The sequence below is a fragment of the Geotrypetes seraphini genome, chromosome 14, assembly GCF_902459505.1.
Source record: "Geotrypetes seraphini chromosome 14, aGeoSer1.1, whole genome shotgun sequence".
Classification (NCBI taxonomy): domain Eukaryota; kingdom Metazoa; phylum Chordata; class Amphibia; order Gymnophiona; family Dermophiidae; genus Geotrypetes; species Geotrypetes seraphini.
The window spans coordinates 1107722-1130962 of record NC_047097.1 but is presented as its reverse complement, the minus strand read 5'-3'; the positions used below and the strand labels follow the sequence as shown (position 1 = coordinate 1130962).

At 43.6% G+C, this 23241-nt stretch overlaps 1 protein-coding gene across 8 annotated transcripts in view; it reads right to left on the bottom strand.

Annotated features, from left to right (window-relative positions):
* LOC117348705 (glycine N-acyltransferase-like protein 2) overlaps positions 1–12688 on the bottom strand; it is a 49384-nt gene extending 36696 nt beyond the window's left edge. For 2 of the 8 annotated variants that reach the window (XM_033921113.1, XM_033921121.1), the window contains exons 1-3: positions 12388–12636; positions 1740–1891; positions 233–330 (exon numbers count right to left, since the gene is read on the bottom strand). In XM_033921113.1, coding sequence (XP_033777004.1) covers positions 233–310 — 78 coding nt within the window. In that variant the 5' untranslated portion in view covers positions 311–330; positions 1740–1891; positions 12388–12636. Of the gene's footprint in view, positions 1–232; positions 331–1739; positions 1892–12387 lie in introns of all 8 variants that reach the window. The other 6 variants (XM_033921118.1, XM_033921117.1, XM_033921119.1 and 3 more) reach the window with 6 other exon arrangements.
* Positions 12689–23241: the final 10553 nt, after the last annotated feature.

The window sequence follows — 23241 nt, the reverse complement described above, 5'->3', positions numbered from 1 at the left end:
AGGGAGGAGGCAAGCCCCTTGGCGCTGTAGAGCCTCAATACTTAACTCCAGGAAGAGTGGTGGAATAGGAAGATTTTTCCCTTGGGAAGAGGAGACTTCTGGGTTCCTTGTGAACAGCAAAGTGCTTAATATTATACTATGCAAGCTGTAGATATGAGTTTGCTTCAGTGCTTGTGTCATAGGGAGATGTATCTAACAATAAAGAGGAAATTTTTTCCTGCATTTCACCTACCTTCAGAGACTCAGGAAAGCTTCTAATCAAAACCCTCTCTAGCGTAGCCAGTTTCTGAGAACAATGTAAAAATAGCATTTTCAAGGCAGAGTCAGCTACTGAAAGTAGAAGAACAAATGAAAATTAGTTACACAGTTAAACAGTTGGTTAGAGTGTGAGATAGAGACTTTGAGAGATTTTTACAGGTTGTGAGACCTATTCCTGCATTTTGCTGGAGTTGCTGAAGTCACGGACTTATACAAACTGGTTTCAGTTCAGCTGCTGAGATGCTAATATGTGGCATGTGAGAGTGTAGATTTCTTGCTGTGAAGAGTTTCTCAAGGACACAAAACAGTGCTGTAAAGACAATGAGCTATTTAACAGTGCTGAAAGGAAATGCAAGTCAGCAGGACACTCCATCTGGGAACCTAAGAATTGATATAGAGATGCCAGGCTGCACCGAGGCACTGATACTGATGTACCTGTCTGAAGAATGGAAACTTCAAGAAGAAGAAAGTTAACATAAGAACATAAGAATTGCCGTTGCTGGGTCAGACCAGTGGTCCATCTTGCCCAGCAGTTCACTCCCGCGGTGGCCCTTAGGTCAAAGACCAGTGCCCTAATTGAGTCTAGCCTTAACTGCATACATTCTGGTTCAGCTTTGTCTTGAATCCCATGAGGGTGTTTTCCCCTATAACAGCCTCCGGAAGAGCGTTCCAGTTTTCTACCACTCTCTGGGTAAAGAAGAACTTCCTTACGTTTGTACGGAATCTATCCCCTTTTAACTTTAGAGAGTATCCTCTCCACCTTTGAGAGGGTGAACAATCTCTCTTTGTCTACTAAGTCTATTCCCTTCATTATCTTGAATGCTTCGATCATGTCCCCTCTCAGTGCTGCCTGTGGTGGCCCCAGTAGGGTTACCAGACATCTGGGGTCCGGATGGCTTTTCATAACCCAGTACTTTGTCTGGGTTTTGAAAAGCTTTCCTTCGTGCGAGAGGGCATCCACTCATGTGCGGATATGGCATGTGTCATCATTGCACTTCATGCGCGGATGTGCTGCCCAACGAACAGGCAGCGGGGACTGGGATTGGAGGTGGGGCTTGTGGGCGTGATGGGGTGGGGATGGGTGGAACTGGGCGGGCCTGTGGACGGGTCTAGTGTTCTGGATTTTCCAGATAGAAAATCTGGTAACCCTAGACCCCAGGAAAAAATGTTCTGCCTGTTTGGGGTAGGGGGAGCTATGTTTTCTATCTACAGTATGTGCATGGTTATGGGGAAGTGTTGAAAAGAAGGGAGGAAGATAAGATTTTGCAGCGAAAATGGGAGGATGATAATGTCAGGCTTAAGGTATAGTAAAGAGGGTGTTGGGGGGTGGTCCACCTCAGACAGTTTTGTAAAGGGAGCAGGCACCCGTCCTCCTATCCATACCCCCTCCTTCCCGGCGCCCCTTCCCTTCCCTCATACCTCTTTCATTTTTCTTGCGCAAGCAGCATTATAATAATACCTTTATTTATATCCCATCATACCTTTCAGTTCAAGACGGTATACAACAAGAGGTGCTGTAAGGACAGCAAGGTAACATCATTAGAATTGGGGAGGGGTAGAACGATGTGATGTGATATTTGACAGTCTGCTGGCGACGCATGCAGCGAAACTGGACCACACTATCTCCAACCTGCTGATAACAACAAACGACTACAAATATTTTCGCAAAGAAATCAAAACCCACCTATTCAAAAAATTTATACAGATGGCTTAACCCCAAACAGACCCCCCTTCAATGCAACTCCCCCTCCTCCCCCTTCACCAGTTCACTTCTCTTTAGCCTCAAGCAAGTCAACTGCTTCCCTAACGGTATATATACTGGATCTGCACTATTTCCTATTTGTACAGCATCTTGTAGCTCTTGAAATATACAGCTCCATTATTCTTGTAACTTCTCCTGGAAATGACCAGAATTCTCTCTGTAATTATCCTGGAAATGTCCAGTTGTTTCTTTTGTAATCCGCCCAGAACTGCAAGGTTGAGGTGGAATAGAAATCAGTAATGTAATGTAATGTGACATAAGGAAGGAGGAAGGGGTGTGTAGGATGAGGTAGGTGTAGCATAGAATTTGAGGATCGGGTAAATTTGACAATAGGTGGGTTTTTAGTGATTTTCTGAAAGAGTGGTATGTTAGAGAATTCAGGATTAGGTCACTTAAGGTGTTGTTCCAGACCCCTGCTTCAAAGGAGAGTGTTCTGTTGAGGAGTCGTTTGAATTTGCATCCTTTGAGAAGAGAATGAGAACAGTAGTGTTCTGTGTGAGAAGCGGAGTTTGTCCTGCAGGGTGAGGTGATTCAGGAGGTAGGTGGGTGCGGTGCCAAAAAGAGTCTTGAAGCAGAGGCAGCCGAATTTGAAAATTATTTTTGCTTCTATAGGTAGCCAGTGGATTTGCTTATAGTATGGGGTGATGTGGTCAGATTTTTTCAAGCCAAAGATTAGTCAAACACCTGTGTTCTAGATAAGTCTCAATTTCTTGATGGTTTTTTTTGTGAGATCCTAGGTAGATTATGTTATAATAGTCCAGTGTGCTTAGGACCAGAGACTGGACCAATAGTCTGAATGAAGTGAAATTGAAGAATGGTTTTAGCGTGCAAAGTTTCCACAGTAAGTGGAAGCATTTTTTGATTAGGATGTTGGTATGGGCTTTGAGTGTCAGTTGCTGGTCTAGGGTTACTCCTAGGATTTTGATGGTTGGGTTGATTGGGAAGTTTATTCAGTTTAGGTTGATAGTAGATACAGTTGGCTTGTTTGTTGGGGAGGCCATAAATATTTTGGTCTTTTCCGGGTTTAATTTTAGTTTGGAGTTTGTTGAATATTGTTCAACTTGGTTGATGATATATGTCGTGAAGTGACTGGTTTCGGTTGACAGTGCAGAGATGGGGACGATGATTGTGATGTCGTCTGCATAGATGTGAGATTGGAGGCTCAGTTTGGATAGTTCCTGGCCTAAGGAGGATATGTACAGATTAAATAAGGTGGGGGATAAAGGGGAGCTTTGAGGGACACCACAGGGGTTGGTCCAAGTCTGGGAGTAGGTTTGTTTGCTGATGACTTGGTAGGATCGATTTTAAGGAAGCCTGTAAACCAGTTTAAGTACGTGGCCCGAGATACCTGTGGTATCTAAACAGCTGAGTAGTTTGTGGTCAACCAGGTTGAAGGTGCTGCTAAAGTCGAATTGGAGTGTTAGTGCAATGTGATCTATGATGGAAGCTAAGGCTGTTTCGGTGCTATGGTGTGAGCGGAATCCTGACTGATACTCGTGAAGTATAGAGAATTTATCTAGGTAGCTCATAAGGGCATTGTTGATCAGACCCTCCATCAGTTTGATGAAGAAGGGGATGTTGGCTACTGGTCTGTAGTTGGATGATGTTGATATGGGATTTTTGTGGTTCTTTACAATAGGCGAGCTGAAGATGTGGCCAAGATATGTTGGGAATTTGCCATTTGCCATTAGATGGGAGATCCAATCAAAGAGAATGATCTTGAAGGGGGTGGGGGCTTCTCTCATGATGGTGGGTGGGCAGTTGTCTAGGCGGCAGAAGGTTTTGGTGTATTTATTATAGAGCTTGAAAAATAGGAACCAACTAGGGGGTTTAAAGTGGCTCCAGTTCCTGTCTACCAGGGTTGAATCAGAGAGTGTGGGTGTGGTTGTTGGGAGCTGGATGGAGGGTTTTGGAAGGAGGTTCTGAGATTGCTACACCTTGGGTTTTGGCCAGGTACTAGTGACCTGGATTGGCCATCGTGAGAACGGGCTACTGGGCTTGATGGACCATTGGTCTGACCCAGTAAGGCTATTCTTATGTTCTTAAAGTGTTAAGTTCTTAACGGTAGGTAATTGTGTGGAGGAGGATCTTTTGTGGTGATCAACTTCCAGTAGCATGTCGATTAATCTGAATAGTTCTTTACTGTTCGTAGTGGGGGATCCTATTTTGTTGGAGTAGAAGGTACGTCGTTTTTCCTTGGTGATTCTTTTTGTACTCGTGGCTTTTGGATCTCCATATTGCTCTTCCTTCTTTGTTTTGTTCCAGATTCTTTCAAGTTGGCGTGCTTTTCTTTTGAGTGAGGTTAGTTCTGTGTCGTACCATCCGTCTATTAAATGTTGTCTTTGCCTTTCTTTAGTGGATCGATTTTGTCTAGGATCTGATTTCTGAGGGTGATACAGTTGGATTTGAATTCTATTTCTGAGTTTGGGTTGAATAGCAGGTCGAAGTGGGACCAGAATTCTGTGGGATTGAGGGAGGGTCTGAAGGTTGTTGTTGGGTTATCCTTTCTGTGTTTTGTTGATGTTTGGGGTGTGGGTTGCTCCATAGTATTTTAAAATTGGCCCTCAGGTGGTCAGACCAGATGGTATCTGTCCAGGTGACATCTGTTAGGCTGATGTGAGAGGAGTGAGGGTCTTTGGATGAGAGGAAAATAAGGTCTAGGTGGTGGCCTTTCTGGTGGGTGGAGGTTATGAAGGGGATGGAGAATCCCAGGGAAGGAGAATAATTATTTGAAAGTTGGGGTGTCTTGTTGCTCTAGGTAGAGGTTGATGTCACTGAGAAGCAGGTTGTGCTTGACTTTGGAAGTGTTCAATAGGAGAAATTCAGAAAAGTCTTCACTAGCATTACACCATCTGTTGGGCAGGATATAGGACAGAGTGGTGTTCAGGTTGGCGGTCAGGTCATGTTTTGTGAGGTTGCAGGTAAGAATTTCTAAGTTTTCAGTTGACTTGGGTCTATGACCTGGAAGTTAAAGTGGTCTTTAAGAATGATGGCTATTCCACCACCTCTTTTGAAGTTTCTGGAGAGGGGGATGATATAGTCCCTTGGTAGAATGTCATGGATAATTATGTCGTTGTCAGACTACACCCGAGCTAAGTACTCTATATTAAGATTATAGTTCTAATAAGGACTTACAATTGAGAGATTACAATATAAGTAGTAAAATATATAAAATAAAAAAACTTTTTATAAAAATTAAGTAGCCCGCAATAGAGATATTTTGGACAGATGATAGCTCGCATATGGACTAGTGAGTCCTTGACCTAGTTCAAGCGGCCGCTAACCATGAGCATTTGAGATCCATAGTCTTTAAGAGATAGCTATTGTGATAAATCAAATTTGGCACTAGCCTTTATTTGGATATCTTCCTTTAAGGTTTAACACTTAGGCAGTGTTCCAGTAGCATTTAAGCCACCCTTGAAAATAAGTAATGCAGATCCTCTTATTCCAAATAACTACTGGCCAGTATCAAACCTTCCATTTCATTTACGTCCAGGGTGGGGTGGGGGCATGGGATTATTTTTTTGATTTCTTTTATTTATGAATAAATATAGGATATAAGGGAGAGGGATTATTCATTATAGTTTAGAATTTGATGTTATATTAAGTGTGATTTAACTATAAATGATTGTATTATTGTATTGTATATATGATTGTATTACTGGGAGCTTTAAAAATGAATAAAGATTAATATAACAAGTTATGGGGAGGAGGGGGGAAATGATTGTTTTCTGTATTAATTGTGTAGCTAAAGTGCCTTTTCTGTAATGTTTAATTAAAAAATGTTTAATAAAAAAAAATTTTTAAACCCTTCCATTTCTTTCAAAACTACCATACTTGAGAGTGATATTCAACCAACTTCAGATCACTCAACCAACTTCAAACTCATGTTGAATCTAATGTAAAGCGACAGTAGTTCCTGCCTTAGGGCTCCTTATACAAAGCTGCGATAGCAATTCTGCCACAGCAAATTCACTGAAGCCCCTAGGAATTGAATGGACTTTGGTGCATTTGCCATGGGAGAATTGCTACTATAGCTTTGTAAAAGGGGCCCTTACTGCGTGAACTCCACAGTCACCTAGACCAGTGTTTCTCAACTTCTTCAAGCCAAGTACCCCCTAAGTCTAACAAATACCAACCAAGTACTCCAGCCCAAGCTCCGCCCCTGACCCCCACCCCCATTATAATAGTACTTGTAATGCAATTTCTTCCATTCACTTTTCATGTACACACAATATAATCTTATTAATTCATAATGGTAAGAACAAAATTTAAAAAACAAAACACAAAGCACACTGTATGCAGAGAAAATGTTAATTATCATTTATATTTGTTTTATTTTTCAAAGAGGTCAAGGCAGATGCCTTTAAAATATGCAATGTCACCTCAGTAACAACTATAGAAGAATAGACAGCAGATTATAAATTCTCAAAACTGACACATTTCGATCACTAAATTGAAAATAAAATCCTTTTTCCTACCTTTGTTGTCTGGTGATTTAATTAGTTTCGGGGAGGAATTCCTTCTGACTGTGCATTCCCTTCCCCCAACCAACATCTCTCTCTGTCCCTTCATGAGTCCAACTTTCTTCTTCTCTCCTCCACCCCTATTGGCAACATGTCTCCCTCTCTCTCATGATCTTGCATCTCTCTGTTCTTCCTCAGGGTCTCTCTCCCTCTGCACCTCCCATAGTCCAGCATCTGCCTCAATAGAGATATTTTGGACCGATGATAGCTCGCATATGGGCTAGTGCGTCCTTGACCTAGTTCAAGCAGCCGCTAGCCATGAGCACTTGAGATCCATAGTCTCTAAGAGATAGCTATTGTGATAAATCAATTTTGGCACTAGCCTTTATTTGGGTATCTTTGTTGTCAGAGATGAGCCAGGTTTCAGTTAGGAATACTAATTCTAGTTGAGATTCAATTAGCTAGTCTTTCACTAGTTGGGCTTTATTTCTGATGGAGCGTATGTTGAGGTAGGCACAGGGTGTAGGAGTGGTTTGCCAGGGTGGAGGTGGGTTCCAAGTTGGTGATGTTCTTTAGCAGGTTTTCCAAAGTGGGTTCCAGGGTGGTGGTGATCTTTAGCAGGCGTTTCACCACATCTACCAGATGCCGCCATTACCACAAGTGCCCACTGGCTGCCCCGGAAGTGCCACAGACCAAAATTTGTTGCCCCTTCCAGTGCCACTCTACGTCATGAAAGGTGCCACCCTCTTCCAGGCTTCCATTGGCTAACCCCATCCAGTTGGGCCAAGTTCCACTATACTTAATTGGTTTATTTTCACCTTCCACTCAAAAGTACTCTTGTAAAACTCATGCTTTGTTTATCCATCAGTGAAGGGTTGCAAGTTTAAAAGATATCACAAACGTAAACTCTCATATCAAGCTGCCATTTGGGACAAAGATTTTAAGCAGCTGTTTACCATTTCATTTTCCTATTTAGAATTTAGGAGACACTTGAAAACCTACTTGTTTCATCTTCATTCCTTAATTGTCACATTTTATTAGTCTTTTATAAACTTCATAGAACTGCAAGGTTATACGGTCTAGAAATTGATTTTATGTTTATTCATGGCAGCCCAGATACAGTTGATTGGCACTACAGAGCAACTGTCCACTTCGCATCCTCTGCGGCATCTGTGATTGGATCTCAACGTTGCAAGGGAAGTTTAGCGGCAGAGCATGGGAAGTAGACAGTTGCTCTGCAATGCCACTCGACTGTATCTGGGCTGGAGGCAGTTGCAAGCAAGAGACAGAAGCGAGGTGAGGGCTGCTAGGAAAGGATTCCCAGTAGCAGGAGCGCTTTGGCTTCTGCATGAGTTGGCCCAGACTTCAACTCTAGCCACTTTACTCATGTCAACTCAAAAAGAGTCTGGTTTGGACTACCTCTCCATCAGCCCCCTTTGCCCAGCTGGGCAGAGGAGGAGAACAGCAGCTGCAGGCAGGAGGGAGAGCTGTGCTTAGCAATTGCTCTTCTGAGCAGGCACCAGGCACAGTTCCTTCCCCTTTTAGCAGGGCTGCTCCACACAAATAGCACACATATAATTTGCATGCTATTGTGCTGAGCATAACCCCCCATAAAATTGCTTCCCCAATGCATTTTTTTACCATGGAGTCAGAGCTTTGTGCATCCTGCCCTTAAGTGTTTTAGTCTCGGGTTTATGTGTGTATGTTTTGCATAACCATAATGAATATGTACAAATGTACATATGCTGATGAACATAAGAATAGCCTTACTGGGTCACACCAATGGTCCATCAAGCCCAGTAGCCCGTTCTCACTGTGGCCAATCAGGTCACCAGTACCTGGCCAAAACCCAAGGTGTAGCAATATTTCATGCTACCGATCCAGGGCAAGCAGTGGCTTCCCCCATGTCTTTCTCAATAAAAGACTGTGGACTTTTCCTCCAAGAACTTGTCCAAACCCTTCTTAAAACTAGCTACGCTATCCGCTCTTACCACATTCTCTGGCAATGCGTACCAGAGCTGAACTATTCTTTGAAAAAAATTTCCTCCAATTGATTTTAAAAGTATTTCCCTGTAACTTAATTGAGTGTCCCCTAGTCTTTGTAATTTTTGATGGAGTGAAAAATCGATCCACTTGTACCCGTTCTACTCCACTCAGGATTTTTTAGACTTCAATCATATCTCCCCTCAGCTGTCTCTTTTCCAAGCTGAAGAGCCCTAACCATTTGTCTTTCCTCATATGAGAGGAGTTCCTTCCCCTTTACCATCTTTATCGCTCTTCTTTGAACCTTTTCTAGCACTACTATATCTTTCTTGAGATAAGGAGACTAGAATTGAACGCAATACTCCAGATGAGGTCGCACCATGGAGCGATACAGGGGCATAATAACATTTTTAGTCTTGTTAACCATCCCTTTTTTAATAATTCCTAGCATTCTGTTTGCAATTTTTGCCACCGCCGTACATTGGGCAGACGTTTTCATCGTATTGTCTACGATGATACTCGGATCCTTTCCTTGGGCACTAATCCCCAAGTGGACCCTAGCATCCGGTTGAACAGTTTAGTGTCATCTGCAAATTTAATCACCTCACTTGTCGTTCCAATTTCCAGATCATTTATAAACAAGTTAAATAGCACCAGTCCCAGTACAGATCCCTGCAGCTCTCCACTGTTTACTCTCCTCCATTGAGAAAAATAACCATTTAACCCTATCCTCTGTTTTCTATCCAATAACCAATTCCTTATCCACAACTGAAATTTGCCACCTTTCCCATGTCTCTTTAATTTTCTCAGGAGCCTCTTGTGAGGAACTTTATCAAAAACTTTCTGAAAATCTAGATACACTATATCAGCGATGGCAAACCTATGGCACGCGAAGGCCTTGCAGCTGGCACGCGCAGGGCCACCATCAGGGCAGTACTACCAGGGGGTGCACAGGAGAGAGAGCTGAACGGGGACGATGGGGGACCTGCGGGGGTTAAATACAACTCGAGCCGCGAGGCTCGTCTTCTACTCCGACTGCCCTGCCGCTTACACAGCCGATCGGAAATCTTCCCCGACGTAAGCGCTGAAGTCGGGGAAGATTTCCGATCGGCTATGTGTGCACGGCGGGACAGGCAGGAAATAGAAGACAAGCCTACGCGGCTCGAGCTACATTTTGCTGAGAAAGTTGCTAAGATGGGCTGGGAGACAAACGGGGAACACAAAAGGGGGAGGGAGTGCGTTTTGGACACAAGGCATGAACTTGGGAGAGAGGAAGGGAGGGGAAGAGATGCTGAGGTGGGGGAGGGAATGGGTTTTTGGACACAGAAGGCATGGACTTGGGAGAGAGGAAGGGAGGGAAAGAGATGCTGAGGTGGGGGAGGGAATGGGTTTTTGGACACAGAAGGCATGGACTTGGGAGAGAGGAAGGGAGGGAAAGAGATGCTGAGGTGGGGGAGGGAATGGGTTTTTGGACACAAGGCATGGACTTGGGAGAGAGGAAGGGAGGGAAATAGATGCTGAGGTGGGGGAGGGAATGTGTTTTTGGACACAGAAGGCATGGACTTGGGAGAGAGGAAGGGAGGGAAAGAGATGCTGAGGTGGGGGAGGGAATGTGTTTTTGGACACAGAAGGCAAGGACTTGGGAGAGAGGAAAGGAGGTAAAGAGATGGTTGTGTACACGGGGAATAGAAGAAAGGAGAATTTTTGGTCATAGGGAGGGAGTGAGGTACAGACAGTGACATACCAAGGTGGGGGCGGGGGGCGGTCTGCCCCCGTTTTACGCCCCAAGGGGGTGCACAGCTGGCCACCCTCCAGTGTTCTCCCTAGGCTGGCAAACTGCGTCTCTTTAGCCACTTGAGTGCCACCGCCGCCATTGGGAACAGGCCGGTGCCAAGTTCTCCCTGCTTTTCCCTGTGGGGCCGACCAACCCTCGCCACCCGCGTCAATTCTGATGTCGGAGAGGACGTTCTGGGCCAGCCAATCGCTGCCTGGCTGGCCCAGAACGTCCTCTCCGATGTTAGAATTGACGTCGAGTGGCGAGGGTTGGTCGGCCCCGTGGGGAAGAGAAGCAGGGCGAACTCGGCGCCGGCCTGTTCCCGATAGCGGCAGTGGCAGCCTATTCCCCAGTGGCGGTGGCAGCATTTTCCCAATGGTGGTGGCATAGGAGAGAGCAAGGAGAAAGAAAGAAAGGGGGGGACAGGGAGCCAAAAAAAAAAAAGAAAGAGGGCTGGGTGAAACAAAGAAAAATGGGGCACGGAGAGAGAGAGAAAGACAGACATACAGAATGAAAGGGGGTATGGAGAGAGAGAAAAAGAAAGAAGGGGGCAGGGTGAAACAAAGAAAAAGTTTGGGGAGGGAATGAGGTCTGGAGGAGAGAAAGCATACAGGAGGCTGAAAAAAGGGAAGAAATATTGGATGCACAGTCAGAAGAATAAAGTGCAACCAGAGACTGATGAAATTACCAAAGGTAGGAAAATGATTTTATTTTCAATTTAGTGATCAAAATGTGTCCGTTTTGAGAATTTATATATGCTGTCTATATTTTGCACTATGGCCCCCTTTTACTAAACTGCAATAGCGTTTTTTAGCGCAGGGAGCCTATGAGCTTCAAGAGCAGCGTGGGGCATTCAGCGCAGGTCCCTGCGCTAAAAACCGCTATCGCGGTTTAGTAAAAAGGGAGGGGGAATATTTGTCTATTTTTGTATAGTTGTTACTGAGGTGACATTGCATAAAGTCATCTGCCTTGACCTCTTTGAAAACCCGTGGAATATAAATGATAATTAACGTTTTCTCTGCGTACAGCGTGCTTTGTGTTTTTAAAATTTTATTGTTGGTAGATCATTTTGACTTGGCCACAAAGGTAAGGGGGAGGGAGGGGAGCTGCTGAAAGAGTCTACCTTGACGTGGTTGCAGGCTTACAAATCTTTTGGTCAAAGAGTGCGGCCACAGAGAAAAGTATGTGTGTATTCGGCCCATGAATGAAATAATTAAAACATTATAAAATTGCCAATAAATTGAAATGAAAACCAAAGGATTGTGAATGAAATTGATTCTCTGACAATACAAAGATTCCAACCTTTAAAAATGATGTTACATAGTTCAGGCAACTTTATAAAGAGTTTTTAGATACTAAAATCTTGTTATTAAGGTTTAATTGACGTACTGGCACTTTGAGGAAATTCTTTGGTTTTGTGCGGCAGTTTGGGCACTCGGGCTCAAAAAGGTTAGCCATCACTGCACTATATCAACTGCTCACCTTTATTCACATGTGTATTCAAACCTTCAAAGAAGTCAAGCAAATTGGGGAGGCAAGATCTTCCTCTCTGAACCCATGCTGGCTCTGTCTCATTAAATCAAGCTTGCCTACGTGTTCCACAATTTTATTTTTTATAATTGTTTCTACCATTTTGCCTGGCTTAAAAGTCTGTAATTTCCCGGATCTCCCCTGGAGCCCTTTTAAAAAATTGGTGTAACATTTGCCATCCTCCAGTCTTCAGGTACTACAGGCGATTTTAGCCCTTTGCCCCAAAATATAATAGTCAAACTATGATGCAAGTGAGTAGAGAGCAGAATGGAAAAGCAGCTTTAAAATAGCAGATCAATATAAACTTTTTAGTCATAGTTCTCTACCCTACAGCACTGAATTATATTTGAAAACCAAGAGGAAGATAATACATTTCTAGTGGATTCTAGACTGTAAGCTCCAAGGAACCACAATTCTCTCACATGAATGTCTGCACGTGGATCTACTAAAGCTTTAAAAACATACCCCCTCCTTTACTAACACGTAGCGTGGGTTTTAGCGCCGACAGCGGCAGTAACTGCTCCAACGCTCATAAGAGTCAAGGAGGGGGGATAGGAAGTAGAAGTTCAAATGCTACAGTAAAAACAGAAAGAGGCAAATTAAAAATGTTATACCTGGCACTTAGACTCGATCCTTCCCTCAACAGATAATCCTTGAGAAAAACAAACACGGACAGTCTTCCATTCCCAGTAACACGTTACAGAATTTAAATGTTCAGAGAATCCCAAAAAGCAAAATTAATAAATCAATACAGGAGACAACAAACCAATTATATTAACAGAAGCATTCCATTAAGAAAATATTATATACATACAATTTCTTAAAAGAATAGGAAGAAAGTCCCACTGTGACGATCTAACACTTATATTACCTGCAAAGAAGATGAAATGCTGTGAGCACCCTGCCACCCATTTGGCAACCTTCATCAGATTAAAGATTAGTGATTTGTACTTTGGAACTAACTTTTAAAGCTGGATGAATAGACATGTTACAATAGAAATGCTCTAAAACGGTGTTTTTTAAACCTGTCCTGGGGGGACCCTAAGATATCCCAAATGAATATGCATGAGTGAAATTTGCCTATAAAGTAGGCAGTAAGCATGTAAATTTCTCTCATTTAAGATATCTTAGGGTCCTCCAGGACAGGAACCACTGATCTCAAACATTTTAAAGTGAAGCGGAGGGTCAGCAATTAATTAGGCACATGGCCATAGAATATATGAAAAGATAAAGAAGAGAGGGAAGCTCACGAAATTCTTTCCAACCATTCCATGTATGTATTGTGTACCACAGTTCACGCTGTTCCCCCTACACTTAACCACTCCAGGAGTTAGATGGGCAAACAAAATCAAGACTCTGCGTATGTCGGCAATGGCAGCATTTGTAACTTGAGAAAGAGTTAGGCCTGGTTTCTCTAACCATTGCAGATGTTTGGGGGGTTTTTTAGGCGTCGGTAGGCAAACCTAAGCTCAGTAAAAAGAAAAAAAAAAAAAAAGCCTTTTAAACAATGTTTTTAACTGAGTTTCCAGGTGCCTAATGCCACTGTGTGCGTTGCTAACACAGGAAGTGGCATTAGGCGGCCTGAAGCGTGATGCACATCAAATGTAGGCCTGGAAACCCCTGGCCTCCTTTTTGGCATCTACCTTTGCCGGAGGCACGATTCTGTACCCAGTGCTGTCACATGGTTGACATGTGATTGGTGGCAACGGTTACAGAATCTGGGCCTTAGTGACTGTCCTGGGACAAGGGGGCAGATGCTGGGATAGTAAAAAGGAGAAGAATGGCTGCAGGGAAGGAGCACCGGAAAAACAGATACGGTGGTAGAGATGGAAGAGCAGAAGTTTACGGAGTATCCTTTTCTTACAGATACTCATCATTCACTTCTAGCCAGGACCAGATATTTCCGGCAGGCCGCAGCAAGCTCTTCTCTCACACTCTTCTGAATAGTGCCCTGACCACACAGGCAGTTATAAACAAACTGAACTCCAACTTTATTCCTTGTCTCCAAATGGAAAAGAGGCACTTTTTAACAGTATACTTGCAAACAAAAACAACAACAGTGTTCTCTCCACAGAAATTTTTTCCAGCCAGGTGGCATAAAAAAGTAGCTGGGTGGGGTGGGGTGGGATGGGCAAATTTGGTGGCGGGGAAAATTAAATGTGCACTATTTTAATTAATTTATTAATTTATTATTATTTTCCAATGCTCAATATGACTCCCTTTTTTAAGGTTTAACACTTAGGCAGTGTTCCAGTAGCATTTAAGCCACCCTTGAAAATAAGTAATGCAGATCCTCTTATTCCAAATAACTACTGGCCAGTATCAAACCTTCCATTTCATTTACGTCCAGGGTGGGGTGGGGGCATGGGATTATTTTTTTGATTTATTTTATTTATGAATAAATATAGGATATAAGGGAGAGGGATTATTCATTATAGTTTAGAATTTGATGTTATATTAAGTGTGATTTAACTATAAATGATTGTATTATTGTATTGTATATATGATTGTATTACTGGGAGCTTTAAAAATGAATAAAGATTAATATAATAAGTTATGGGGAGGAGGGGGGAAATGATTGTTTTCTGTATTAATTGTGTAGCTAAAGTGCCTTTTCTGTAATGTTTAATTAAAAAATGTTTAATAAAAAAAAATTTTTAAACCCTTCCATTTCTTTCAAAACTACCATACTTGAGAGTGGTATTGAACCAACTTCAGATCACTCAACCAACTTCAAACTCATGTTGAATCTAATGTAAAGCGACAGTAGTTCCTGCCTTAGGGCTCCTTATACAAAGCTACAATAGCAATTCTGCCACAGCAAATGCACTGAAGCCTATAGGAATTGAACGGACTTTGGTGCATTTGCCATGGGAGAATTGCTACTATAGCTTTGTAAAAGGGGCCCTTACTGAGTGAACTCCATAGTCACCTAGACCAGTGTTTCTCAACTTCTTCAAGCCAAGTACCCCCTAAGTCTAACAAATACCAACCAAGTACTCCAGCCCAAGCGCCGCCCCTGACCCCACCCCCATTATAATAGTACTTGTAATGCAATTTCTTCCATTCACTTTTCATGTACACACAATATAATCTTATTAATTCATAATGGTAAGAACAAAATTTAAAAAACAAAACACAAAGCACACTGTATGCAGAGAAAATGTTAATTATCATTTATATTTGTTTTATTTTTCAAAGAGGTCAAGGCAGATGCCTTTAAAATATGCAATGTCACCTCAGTAACAACTATAGAAGAATAGACAGCAGATTATAAATTCTCAAAACTGACACATTTCGATCACTAAATTGAAAATAAAATCCTTTTTCCTACCTTTATTGTCTGGTGATTTAATTCGTTTCGGGGAGGAATTCCTTCTGACTGTGCATTCCCTTCCCCCAACCAACATCTCTCTCTGTCCCTTCATGAGTCCAACTTTCTTCTTCTCTCCTCCACCCCTATTGGCAACATATCTCCCTCTCTCTCATGATCTTGCATCTCTCTGTTCTTCCTCAGGGTCTCTCTCCCTCTGTCTGCACCTCCCATAGTCCAGCATCTGCCTCCTGTCTTTCTCCTTTGGTCCAGGCCTATCTCTCTCTGTCTTTCTTCTGCTTACAACACCCCCCCCCCCATATCTAGCATTTGTTCTCCTTTCTCTACCTCTTTCTCTATCTTCCTTCCTCCCTCCCTGGTCCAGAATCTTTCCACCTCTCTGCAGTCTCTCTCTTCCCTCTATACACCCCTAAGTCCAACATCTGCCGCCCTTCTCTTCTGCCTCTTTGTTTCAGGTTTCTCTCTCTCTCTATCTTCCAACATTTTGAGTCCTCCCACCTTTATCCGGGTCTTTCTGTCTCTCTCACTCTGTCTTCCCCCTCTCCAGGGCCTGGAATCTCTCCTCGGTTCAGGGTGTTTCCCCTATCTACCCCCTCTAGTCCAGCATCTGCCCTGTCTTCCCCATCCCTTTTGGTTCAAGTCTGCTTTCCCATCCCTCCTCAAGGTCTTTTTTTGTCTCCCTCCCTCCATGACAATCCCAATTTCACTGGAGCCCTCGCGATGGGCGGGGCCTTTCCTCAACTGCTTCCCACACCCAGCGAGAGAGGTCATCTTCCACACTGTGACCACCTCTTATCGAGGACCAATCTTTAAAGCTAACTAAGGCAGCCTGCAGAGCGAACCTAGTAGGCTGTTGATGGCCTCCGCAGCACGGTAAGAACATAAGAATAGCCTTACTGGGTCAGACCAATGGTCTATCAAGCCCAGTATCCCGTTCTCATGGTGGCCAATCCAGGTCACGGTACCTGGCCAAAACCCAGAGGCGGGACCGTGGCAAAGGGAATGTGCTGCGGAGGCCGACAGCAGCCTGCTAGGTTCGCTCTGCAGGCTGCCGTAATTAGCTTTAAAGGTAAGACAGTGAGACTAAGGGGGAATCCGGAGGATGCTGAGGGGGAAGCGCCCAGCTAAAAGACGCTAAGGAGAACACTGCTCTTCTTGGTTGGGCTGAAAACTTTTCAGCAGCACATCGTAGTTGCAAATGAAAGGCCATGGGGCACTAGCAAAGCTGAAAAGCATACAAGAGGAAATAGACTCACAAAATTATCATAATGATTTTAGTCTGCAATTATTTATGAAAACCGATCAATTGTATATTCTTCACAGCAATTACATGCAGTTCCATTTACCTGTATCAGATGTACATAATACTACAGTACTTGTTTTTCAATGCATATTATTTTCATTTGCAAAATTCTACCTGTCCATTATTCTGAAATATCTCTTCTGAAATTCTCTGTTTCTAAAAGTTATGAAATGAAGAGTAAAGTGCATTTCCTAACCACCTTATACAATTGTTAACCTGCTAAAGTCATCCCTCACTCACCCCTACCTGTTTAAGTATTTGATATCAATTTGGGATGACAATATAGGAAGAAAGAAAACACAATACACAGCACAAATGAATCAGAAAAGAGCAGATGATGCACTGTGGGTTCTGGATAGGAAAGTTATTTTTGTTTGAACACTGTAAAATTGCGTTAAAGTAAAACTAATCCTATTGATAGTTCAATTAACAAACTAAGTTCCCTAAATTTAAACCTTTCATACATCAATTTTGAGTAATTTAGATTTATATCCAGCTAGAATGCATACAGACTTAATTCCAACTTGATTGCTAAGTCCACTTGCACAGAGATTAACAGTGCACCTGAATATAACTGGCTTTCAGCAAAGATTTGGAAGGAAAAGGCCAGCAAAATCAAAATCTAAAATGAGAGCCCTATTTACTAAGAACTCGTATTGTTCCATTGCCATAGGCACCAAATGGGATAAAAGTTTTAGTAACTAGGCCCCTCCTGTTACCCTGCTTCCTTCTGAAAGGTCAGATTAGTTTGGATTTTGGCAATGCACTCTGAGAAAGGAAAAGCAGTGAGAACACACAATCACCACAAGCTGATAAGTACTCAGGGAAGCTTGCTGCTTGCAGCACTGCTCTCCCCCCCCCCCCACAGTGCCCGCAAAATCAACCAAATGAACACAGGGTAGCTCAATTATCCTTTCAGTGCGGGCTAAGCTATTTATTTAGCCTCTCTTTGCTTGAAGCTTGCCCATCCTGCCATCCCTCGAGGTGGCCCGCCCATGTGGAGTGCCAATGCACGGATTGTGTTGGTTGCTGCTGCACCCCTCCGGCACTAATTACATGCACTCACCTTGTGCATCTTCCACATGGCCTCTGGAATGTTTGCCCAACTCCAGGCACTGGTAGCAGACGGGCATCTTGCACTGCACACAATACATGCTGTGGTTCTCCAGCTCGTGGGCCATGCAGGTGGCGATCTTGCAGGGGTTCACCCAGCCCTGAGCGGGGGTCACCAGATGGTGCTTAGCCAGGGGCCCGCAAGGCAGGTGGCAGGGCTCGCAGTAGAAGACATCGCACAAGTAAAGCTTAACATGATATAAACTGGCCTTCTTTTCTTTGCAGCTCTAATACTATTGAATTAATTTTTTTGCTTCCAAAAAGGTTCGAAGCTGCTCTGGCTCAACAAATACATATTATATCTGACATTTACATGGGTAGTGAGATAGATGACAGGAGCCTATGCAAGACTTTTACAGGTTCTGAAACCTATTCCTGCATTTTGCTGAAGTTGCTAAAGTCATGGGCTTGTATAATCTGGTTTCAGTTCAGATGCTAATGTGCGGCATGTGAGTGTGTGGATTTCTTGCTGTGACGTTTCTCAAGGACACCAACCTGTGCTGGAGAGACAATGAACAGTGCTGAAAGAAAAATGCAAGTCGACAGAACACTCCATCTGGGAACCTAAGAGTTGATAAAGTGATGCCAGGCTAATGCTCTCAGGCACTGATTTTGATGTACCCGTGTGAAGAATGGAAACTTCAAGAAGAAAGTTCTAGAAGCTATGCCTGTCCATGGTCCCCCAGGGAAGAATGGAGGTGTGGACTAGGAGAGGGTTAGATAGGCATTTGGGCCCTGATTCTGCAAAGTGCTCCCGATTGTAGGCAGCTGTATGTGTCCTACAGCTGTCTAATCAGCCAATCAGGAGGCACTTTTTTCTATTTAAAAAAAATGCTCCCCAGGCAGGTCGCCTATATTGAAGACGCCGCTAGAGAGGCCCGCAAGCCTGCCTAAGCTCGCCTAAGGCTAGGCAGTAGCCTTAAGCGAACCTAGGCAGCCCTACACGGCTCCCTAGCAGAACGGGAGACGCTTACAATGTAGGCTAGCAAAATGCTGGCCTACATGGTAAGTAGACATGGCTGCTGTACCTAATCGCGGCAAGGATCTCCCAGCCGTGATTAGTATAGCGGCCGCAAGTCTCCCCTCCCCCCAGGGATCGCGGCAGAAGGGTGCCCAACCCCTCCTGTCGACAGAACCCGCCCTCCCCCTCAATCGCCGACAGGAAGGTACTCAACCCTTCCTGCCAACAGAACCCGCCCCCCCCCCCCGACTATCGTGGCAGGAGGGTACTAAACCCCTCCTGCCGGACCCCCCAATGGCCCTCCTGAAGATTATGGCAGGAATGTACCCAACCTCTCCTGCTGACCCCCCCCAATGAACCCCCCCCACCCCAGAACCCCCCTTGGGCTTACCTACAAGTTGGACCGGACAGCTCCTCGCACGTCTGGCCAGCAGGCCCGCCGCCATCCAAATGAGGCAGGCTTGCACCTCCCCTGCCCAACCCACAGGATCCTAGGGCCTGATTGGTCCAGGCACCTAAGGCCTATAGGAGGGGCCTTAGGCACTTGGGCCAATCAGGACTTAGGATCCTGTGGGTTGGGGAGGGGAAGGGAAGGCCCGCCTCATTTGGATGGAAGCGGGTCTGCTGGCCAGACATGTGAGGAGCCGTCCGGTCCAACTTGCAGGTAAGCCCAAGGAGGGATTCCGGAGTGAGGGGGCTCGTTAGGGGGTTCCGGCAGGAGAAGGGCACCCTCCTGACGGCAAAGTTAGGGGGGGCCATTGGTGGGGCCAGCAGGAGGAGATGGGCACCATCCTGATGGCGATCTTAGGGGGGCCATTAGGGGAGCCGGCAGGAGGGGTTGGGTACCCTCCTGCCACATTCTTCAGGAGGGCCACTGGGGGGTCCAGCAGGAGGGGTTGGCTACCCTCCTGCCGCGATTGTCGGGGGGCGGGTTCTGTAGGCAGGAAGGGTTGAGCACCTTCCTACCGGCGATCTTAGGGGGGGCATTGGGGGTTCAGCAGGAGGAGTTGGGCAATCTCCTGCCGGTGATCTTTGGAGGGCCTTTGGGGGGGGGTCCGGGGAGGGGGGTTGAGCATGTTAAACATGTCTGCAACACGGACGTCAGTTACAGAATCGGGTTAACTTTGGGCGGGTGTAGGCCCGATTCTGTATAGGACACCTGGCACAGGCGTCTTATACAGAATCCGGGCCTTGGTCTCTCCAATAGGGTGATACTTTGCGGCCCATTCACATTCATTGACTTTATTTACTGTTGCCACCAGATGGCGCTATTGTAATTGAAATACTGTATCTTTTACTTTGCAGCCCATTCATTGCCTTTTTTTACCGTTTCCACCAGATGGCGCCATTGTAATTGAAATCATGTATCTTTTACTTGGCAGTCCATTTGCATTCATTGCCTTTTTTACCTCTTCCACCAGATGGCGCCATTGTAATTGTAATCGTGTATCTTTTACTTTGCAGCCCATTCGCATTCATTGCCTTTTTTTACTGTTTCCACCAGATGGCGCCATTGTAATTGAAATGGTGTATCTTTTTTTTTAAATATTTTATTTATAAATTTTTCATTCTTACAATATTTTAATTGTACATAAAACTTCAAATAATACATGAAAAATTGTGATTACAAATAATTCAATTTATCATATAAAATATAACCCTCCCCTTTTTTCATTTCTTAAATCCAATCAATTTGTATAAAATGACTTTTCTCACTGTTAGATCCTTTTTAAAAGGTTTTGTGCATTACTTACATTCACTTGTGAAAGAAATGGTGTATCTTTTACTTTGCAGCCCATTCACATTCATTGCCTCTTTTTACCTTTTCCACCAGATGGCGCCATTGTAATTGAAATACTGTATGTTTTACTTTGCAGCCTATTCATTGCCTTTCTTTACCTTTTCCACCAGATGGCGCCATTGTAATTTGAAATCCTGTATCTTTTAGTTTGCAGTCCATTCTCATTCATTGCCTTTTTTTTACCGCTTCCACCAGATGGAGCCATTGTAATTGAAATACTATATCTTTTACTTTGCAGCCCATTCACATTCATTGCCTTTTTTACCATTTCCATCAGATGGCGCCATTGTAAGTGAAATCCTGTATCTTTTACTTTGCAGTCCATTCATTGTCTTTTTTTACTGTTTCCACCAGATGGCGCCATTGTAATTGAAATCCTGTATCTTTTACTTTGCAGCCCATTCACATTCATTGCCTTTTTTTACCATTTCCACCAGATGGCGCCATTGTAATTGAAATCGTGTATTTTTTACTTTGCAGCCCATTCGCATTCATTGTCTTTTTTTACTGTTTCCACCAGATGGCACCATTGTAATTGAAATATTGTATCTTTTACTTTGCAGCCCATTCACATTAATTGCCTGTTTTTACCTTTTCCACCAGATGGCGCCATTGTAAGTGAAATCCTGTATCTTTTACTTTGCAGCCGATTCAAATTCATTGCCTTTTTTACTGTTTCCACCAGATGGCGCCATTGAAATTGAAATACTGTTATTTCCTTTTTTATGTTTCCACCAGATGGCGCCATTGTAATTGAAATCGTGTATTTTTTACTTTGCAGCCCATTGGCATTCATTTCCTTTTTTTACCGTTTCCACCAGATGGCGCCATTGTAATTGAAACACTGTATCTTTTACTTTGCAGCCCATTCATTGCCTTTTTTACTGTTTCCACCAGATGGCGCCATTGTAATTGAAATCCTGTATCTTTTACTTTGCAGCCCATTCACATTCATTGCCTTTTTTTACCATTTCCACCAGATGGCGCCATTGTAATTGAAATCGTGTATTTTTTACTTTGCAGCCCATTCGCATTCATTGTCTTTTTTTACTGTTTCCACCAGATGGCACCATTGTAATTGAAATATTGTATCTTTTACTTTGCAGCCCATTCACATTAATTGCCTGTTTTTACCTTTTCCACCAGATGGCGCCATTGTAAGTGAAATCCTGTATCTTTTACTTTGCAGCCGATTCAAATTCATTGCCTTTTTTACTGTTTCCACCAGATGGCGCCATTGAAATTGAAATACTGTTATTTCCTTTTTTACGTTTCCACCAGATGGCGCCATTGTAATTGAAATCGTGTATTTTTTACTTTGCAGCCCATTGGCATTCATTTCCTTTTTTTACCGTTTCCACCAGATGGCGCCATTGTAATTGAAACACTGTATCTTTTACTTTGCAGCCCATTCATTGCCTTTTTTACCATTTCCACCAGATGGCGCCATTGTAATTGAAATCGTGTATGTTTTACTTTCAAGCCCATTCACATTCATTGTCTTTTTTTACTGTTTCCACCAGATGGCGCCTTTGTAATTGAAATATTGTATCTTTTACTTTGCAGCCCATTCACATTAATTGCCTGTTTTTACCTTTTCCACCAGATGGCGCCATTGTAAGTGAAATCCTGTATCTTTTACTTTGCAGCCCATTCGCATTCATTGCCTTTTTTACCATTTCCACCAGATGGCGCCATTGTAATTGAAATCGTGTATTTTTTACTTTGCAGCCCATTCGCATTCATTGTCTTTTTTTACTGTTTCCACCAGATGGCACCATTGTAATTGAAATATTGTATCTTTTACTTTGCAGCCCATTCACATTAATTGCCTGTTTTTACCTTTTCCACCAGATGGCGCCATTGTAAGTGAAATCCTGTATCTTTTACTTTGCAGCCGATTCAAATTCATTGCCTTTTTTACTGTTTCCACCAGATGGCGCCATTGAAATTGAAATACTGTTATTTCCTTTTTTACGTTTCCACCAGATGGCGCCATTGTAATTGAAATCGTGTATTTTTTACTTTGCAGCCCATTGGCATTCATTTCCTTTTTTTACCGTTTCCACCAGATGGCGCCATTGTAATTGAAACACTGTATCTTTTACTTTGCAGCCCATTCATTGCCTTTTTTACCATTTCCACCAGATGGCGCCATTGTAATTGAAATCGTGTATGTTTTACTTTCAAGCCCATTCACATTCATTGTCTTTTTTTACTGTTTCCACCAGATGGCGCCTTTGTAATTGAAATATTGTATCTTTTACTTTGCAGCCCATTCACATTAATTGCCTGTTTTTACCTTTTCCACCAGATGGCGCCATTGTAAGTGAAATCCTGTATCTTTTACTTTGCAGCCCATTCGCATTCATTGCCTTTTTTACCATTTCCACCAGATGGCGCCATTGTAATTGAAATCGTGTATTTTTTACTTTGCAGCCCATTCGCATTCATTGTTTTTTTTTACCGTTTCCACCAGATGGCGCCATTGTAATTGAAATCGTGTATTTTTTACTTTGCAGCCCATTCGCATTCATTGTTTTTTTTTACCGTTTACACCAGATGGCGCCATTGTAATTGAAATCGTGTATGTTTTAAGGCCATTCACATTCATTGCCTTTTTTTTTACCGCCCTGATTATCTTGTTTGCTTTTGAGGTTTTGTCTTAATCGTATTAGATTCAATTTCAGGGGTGTGCGATGTAGTGGGTTAATGCATTGGGCGGGGCGATTCGGAGAGTGCCTCAATATTGGGGGCGTGGCTGTGGGGTTTGGGCGGGGTGACGGACGGGCCGGAGGCGGGAGTTGGCGGGGCTAAGGGGAGAACGTGGGGGTTGGAGTGAAGGCGGGAGTGGGCGGGGCGAAGGGGAGAACGTGTTGAGCGTGGGGGGCGTGGTGAAGGCGGGAGTGGGCAGGACGAAGGGGAGAGCGTGTTGAGCGTGGTGAAGGCGGGAGTG